We start from the raw sequence: 6,000 nt of genomic DNA on the forward strand, positions 1-6,000 counted from the left end.
AAGCAGCCCCCAAAAAACCAAAACCAAAACCAACCAACTAAACAAAAAAACCAAGAGAGAAGATGTAAAACAAACAAAAGAAACCCAAAAAACAAAACAAAAATGCTGTTGGAAAAACTGGACAGCTACATGCAGAAGAATCAAACTAGACTATTCTCCTACAACATGCACAAAAATAAATTCAAAATGGATTAAAGACTTAAATGTAAGACCTGAAATCATAAAACTTCTAGAAGAAAACACAGGCAGAACACTCTTTGACATTGGTCTTAGTAATATTTTTTTGCATATGTCTCCTCAGGCAAAGGAAACAAAAGCAAAAATAAACAAATTTTGACTATATCAAATTAAAAAGCTTTTGCACAGAGAAGGAAACTATCAACAAAATGAAAAGGCCACCTACTGAATGGGATAAGATACTTGCAAATGATAATATCTGATAAGGGGTTAATATCCAAATTTGTAAAGAACTCAGACAGCTCAACATCAAAGAAACAAAAAACCTGATTTAAAAATGAGCAGAAGATCTGAATAGACATTTTTCTGAAGAACACATACAGATGGCCAACAGGCACATGAAAAGATGCTCAACATCACCAGTCATCAGGGAAATGCAAATCAAAACCACAATGAGATATTACCTCACACCTGTCAAAATGGCTATTATCAAAAAGACCACAAATAACAAGTATTGGCAAGAATGTGGAGAAAAAGGAGCCTTACTACAACACTGTTGGTGGGAATGTAAATTGGTACAGTCGCTATGAAAAACAGTATGGAGATTCCTTAAAAACTGAAAAATAGAACTACCATATGATCCAGCAATTCCACTCCTGGTTATTTATCCAAAGAAACCAAAAACAGTAATTAGAAAAGAAATATGTACCCCTATATTCATTGCAGCATTATTTATAATAGCCAAGATATGGAAGCAACCCAGGTGCCCATTAGTCGTCAGCCATTAAAAAAAAAAAAAGAATGAAATCTTGCCACTTGTGACAACATGGATGGACCTAGAGGGTAGGTAGTATGCTAAGTGAAATAAGTCAGCCCCCAAAAGATAAAATATTGTATGATTTCGCTTACATGTAGAATCTAAAAAACATGAACAAACATAAAACAGAAACAGTTATAGATACAGAGAACAAACAGGTGGTTGCCATAGGGGAGGACAGTGTGGGGAGGAAAGAAATAGGTGAGGGAGATTAAGAGGTATAAACTTGCAGTTGCAAAATAAATGTCACAGGGATGAAATATATACAGTGTGGGGAATATAGTCAATAGCTATGTATCCTTGTATGGTGACATATCGTAACTAGACTTATTACGGTGATCATTTTGAAATGTATAGAAATACCAAATTGCTATGTTGTGTAACAGGAACTAACAGAGTGTTATAAATCATTTATACTTCAAAAACAAACAAACACATAGGAAAAAAGATCAGATTTGTGGTTCTCGGAGGTGGGAGGTGGGAGTAGGGGGAACTGGATGAAGGTAGTTGTAAGGTACAAACTTCCAGTTATAAGGTAAGTAAGTACTGGGGATGTAATGTACGACATGACAAATATACTCAACACTGCTGTACGTTACACATGAAAGATGTTAAGAAAGTGAATCCTAAGAGTTCTTACCACATAATTTTTTTTTACTGTTTCTTTAATTTTGTATCTCTATGAGATGACGGGTGTTCATTAAATTTACTGTGATAATTATTTCATGATGTATGTAAGTCAAATCATTATGCTGTACATCTTAAACTTATATAGTGCTGTATGTCATTAATATCTCAATATAACTAGAAGGAAAAAAATAAAGTAGGATTAAAAAAAACCAAAACACTTATTTAGTTTAGTGTTCAAAAGGGAAAGGCATTGTTAATTGCATAATAGACAACAACAAGAGCAACAAAATAAAACAAAAAGGCAAAAGAGAAGCCCATGAAAAGCATACATGATATTATTAGGTTAAAAAAAAATCTCCAAGGGACTTTCCTGGTGGTCTAGTGGTTAGGATCTGGTGCTTTCACTGCTGTGGCCAGGTTCAATCCCTGGTCTGGGAACTGAGATCCTGAAAGCTGCATGGGGAAGCCAAAAAAAAAAAAGAAAACAAAAATCTCCTCCAAAATTATGAAAATCAATGTTGGGGAATAGCCAAGGGCAGAAAAAGGGAACATTAATGGGGTTATTGCTAAGATTATTGACTAGATGAATCAACAAACAAAATGACATAAACCTGACAAAAAAAATCATTATACACAAAGATAAATGTTGGTTCATTCAGATGTCACTGATTTTGGACATATTCTAAGCAGAGACAAACTTCATTATATAAATATTTGGCAGCAAATTCCTCCAATCGGAGATCGTATTATATTTCATTCTAGTCTTCTGATGATCATACATCAAGAATAAAAATAAAGAATGTAGAACTACCCTGGTGGTGCAGTGGTTAAGAATCTGCCTGCCAATGCAGGGGACATGGGTTTAAGCCCTGGTCTGGGAAGATTCCACATGCCATGGAGCCACTTAGCCCATGGGCCACAACTGCTGAGCCTGTGCTCTAGAGCCCGTGAGCCACAACTACCGAGCCCATGCGCCACAACTACTGAAGCCCTTGCGCCTAGAGCCCGTGCTTCTCAACAAGAGAAGCCACCACAATGAGAAGCCCGAGCACTGCAACAAAGAGTAGCCCCTGCTCGCTGCAACTAGAGAAAAGCCCATGCGCAGCAACGAAGACCCAATGCAGCCAAAAATAAATAAATTTATTTAAAAAAAAATGAAGAACGTAGCTATTTATCTCAATTATCAAAAATATGTTGCATTTCACAGACACAAAAAGCAATTCCATTCCCAACCAATCAAATAAGAGTAGGTAAGCAATGTAGGTGGATCAGTACAAATCTATCATCTCCTAAGAAAATTACTTAAAATGCCTGCCCTGTTTATGGAATGCTACTGGTGTCATCTTTTTATATACATTTGATTATTTATTTATATACATTTTATTACACTTACTTGGCAACTTGTACCGTTTGTTTCTGCTTACCTTGCCTGAACTGGAATCTCCTGCCACAGAGGCATGGGGCACATCTCCTGTTGACTTTTTCTGCACTTCTGGGGTTGGACACCTTTTCCCCCTATCTTCCACAGATTTCTTGGCATCAGTAGTTTCATGTTCACTTTTACTTTGTCTTTTTACTCCTGTTATTTCTCTGCCCTTCTTTGCTGAGGCTTCTTTATCTTCTTTCTTGGCCTGTTCACTTTCTTTCTTTTCCATTTGTTCTTTTGCTTTTTGTTGCTTCTCTGTGATTTCATTTTCTTCAGCTTCTTGTTTCTTTCTGTCTTTTTGTTCTTCTTCTTTCCTCAGTTTCTCTTTCTGTTCCTCTTGCTGCCTTTCTCTAAGTTCTTTTTCTTGTTTGTTTTTCTCCATTAGAAGAGCAGTTTCCGCATGAATACGAGCTTTTTCTTCATCTGTTAACATGGCAGTTGGAAGGGGAAATACCGGTTTTGTGGACCGATCAGGAACAACTTTTCCATTCTGAGGAGACTGTTGCTCATGATCTGTAATTTCAGATTTTATTCTATGATCTTCAGGCGATTTGACTGCCGGTTTTTTAGTACGATCAATCTATATCAACAAAAACAGAGAAAAACATACTTTTGTCAAAATCCAGGAGCACAGTAACCTCAGTTCTTGATATCAAGTTGTGATAAAAGAACCATCACTGTGTGGAGACAACATCTACCAAAACATCTACTTGTAAATTATCCAATGTCAAGATTTCTTAGAAGGCACTTGGCACTTACGTCCTCTTGATTCCACACTTTCAATACCCTGATATGTTCTGTATATGAAAAGTTCACTCTAAAACATAAAACCCAGACCTGGGCATACCTAATGTTCCATTTCTACATCACCAACTGCCTACTCAATATCTTCATGTGAGTGTCTCACATATACCACAAACCTAAAACGGCCAAAAGAGAATTCATGATTTCGCCCCACAAACACATGGGTGTGACACTATGCAAGTAAGTTGCTCAAACCAGAAAATTTATTTCTCCACACAGTTACAAGAGTAATCATTTTAAAGCACAAATCCAACCACCGACTTAAAACCTTATTTTAAATAGCCACTCACTGTACTTAGATTACATCTAAAATCCTTGCCATGCCTGTGTGGTCTCACTTCTGCCTATCTCCCCAGTCTTATACTACTTGTTACACCAGCCATACTTGCCTCCCTCCACTTAATTCCTCAAAGATGCCATGCTCCTTCCCAACTCAGGTCTTTATACCAGCTGTTCAACTAGATAATCCCCACCACAACATTAGATCTTGGCTTAAATATCTCTTCCTTAAACACTTACCTGATCTCTAAGACTAGCCAAGTCCGCTGATATATGCCCTCATAATACCCTATTCTTTTCCCTCATAGTACTTACTGGGATTCTGATTAAATAACTATAATTGTCTGTTTAAAATCTTTCCTCCCTCTGAGCACATAAGCTCCAGGAGGGTAGAGATTGTGCCTGACACTTAGTAAATAAATGTTGCAGGGCAAATGAATAAAATATTCCATAACAACTTTCATAAGAGATAAGATACTAAAGACAAACTGAGTAATTATCTCAATTTAACAACATACTAACCATGCAAAATTTTTTAAAGTGACCCTAACATCATTTCTTGAGAATGAAGTTTACTGAAACAAAAATGAGAATATCTGCCAGTAACAACCTGTGTAGTGTTCTTACAAAATGAACTATGTTTTTCCATTAGAAACACTACCATAGGAAGAAGGAATCATTCCTTTGCTCCTTACTTCTCTTTTTGCCTCTTCACTTAAAATAAAAATGAAACTATTCCCTGTCCCCTTTTCTAAATTTATTTGAGAATGAAGTGGGAAGAACCACTATGAGAATGAGGTTAATAAAAGGTGAACAAGAACCAAACTAAATGTTTTCATCCATATTTTAGCAACAATCCATTTTCCACTCATATTAAAGGCACAGCTATGATCTTGTTACTTTCAAGTTTAAAATTCTTTAATGGTTTCCTTTCGCCTACAGGATAAAATTCCAAAAGAGATCCAAGTCTCTCTTGATGACTTCTGTCCACTTTTCCAATCTTATCTACTACCACACTCACCTGTCTCCAACTGAGAGCTGTGCCCAAGCATGTCAAAACTACTCACTGACCCCAGAACATGCTTTGTGCCTTCAGTCATACAATTTCCCACTTGTTTCTCAAATCCTACTCAATCCTTAAAACTCAGATAAAAATACTACCTCCTCCATGAAGACCCCCTGATGATACCCACTCTCAGTCAGAATTTCTCTCCTTGCTGTGTGCTCTAGTGACTATTAAAAACAGTTAGGATATTCTGCATTATGCTGTGGTTGATTTTGTCCATGTCTCTCCTAAACATCAGACAGAATCCATGGATTACCCATATTTGTAAACCTTCATATTTTGTTTCATATAGGAAATCCTCAAAATGTGTTTGATAAATTGTACATATCTTGGAAAGTCACGAAGGGATTAGGGTGCAAATAACATGCTGATTAAGTTGAAAGGAAGTGCAATATCATAAGCTCTTTTTAAAATTTCTTTCTTTTTTTTTTTTTTTGCATTATGTGGGCCTCTCACTGTTGTGGCCTCTCCCGTTGCGGAGCACAAGCTTCGGATGTGCAGGCTCAGCGGCCATGGCTCATGGGCCTAGCTGCTCCGCGGCATGTGGGATCTTCCCGGTCTGGGGCACGAACCTGTGTCCCCTGCATCAGCAGGCAGACTCTCAACCACTGCGCCACCGGGAAAGCCCTTTTTAAAATTTCTTAAATTTCCATTTTAAGAATAATTTATTCAAATACTATTTAGTCTTAAGATTTAATCAGAAATATTAAAAGCAGGGCTTCCCTGGTGGCGCAGTGGTTGAGAGTCCGCCTGCCGATGCAGGGGATACGGGTTCGTGCCCCGGTCCGGGAGGATCCCACG

The 6,000-nt window shown here is 37.4% G+C and overlaps 1 protein-coding gene across 1 annotated transcript in view; it reads right to left on the reverse strand.

Annotated features, from left to right (window-relative positions):
- Nucleotides 1-6,000, reverse strand: part of USP8 (ubiquitin specific peptidase 8) — a 47,518-nt gene that overhangs the window by 15,305 nt on the left and 26,213 nt on the right. The window contains 1 exon segment of the mRNA XM_007455527.1: nt 3,049-3,630. Within this exon segment, the coding sequence (XP_007455589.1) occupies nt 3,049-3,630 (582 nt within the window).

Source organism: Lipotes vexillifer, unplaced genomic scaffold, assembly GCF_000442215.2.
Source record: "Lipotes vexillifer unplaced genomic scaffold, Lipotes_vexillifer_v1.1 scaffold24, whole genome shotgun sequence".
In the NCBI taxonomy this organism is placed as follows: Eukaryota; Metazoa; Chordata; class Mammalia; order Artiodactyla; family Lipotidae; genus Lipotes; species Lipotes vexillifer.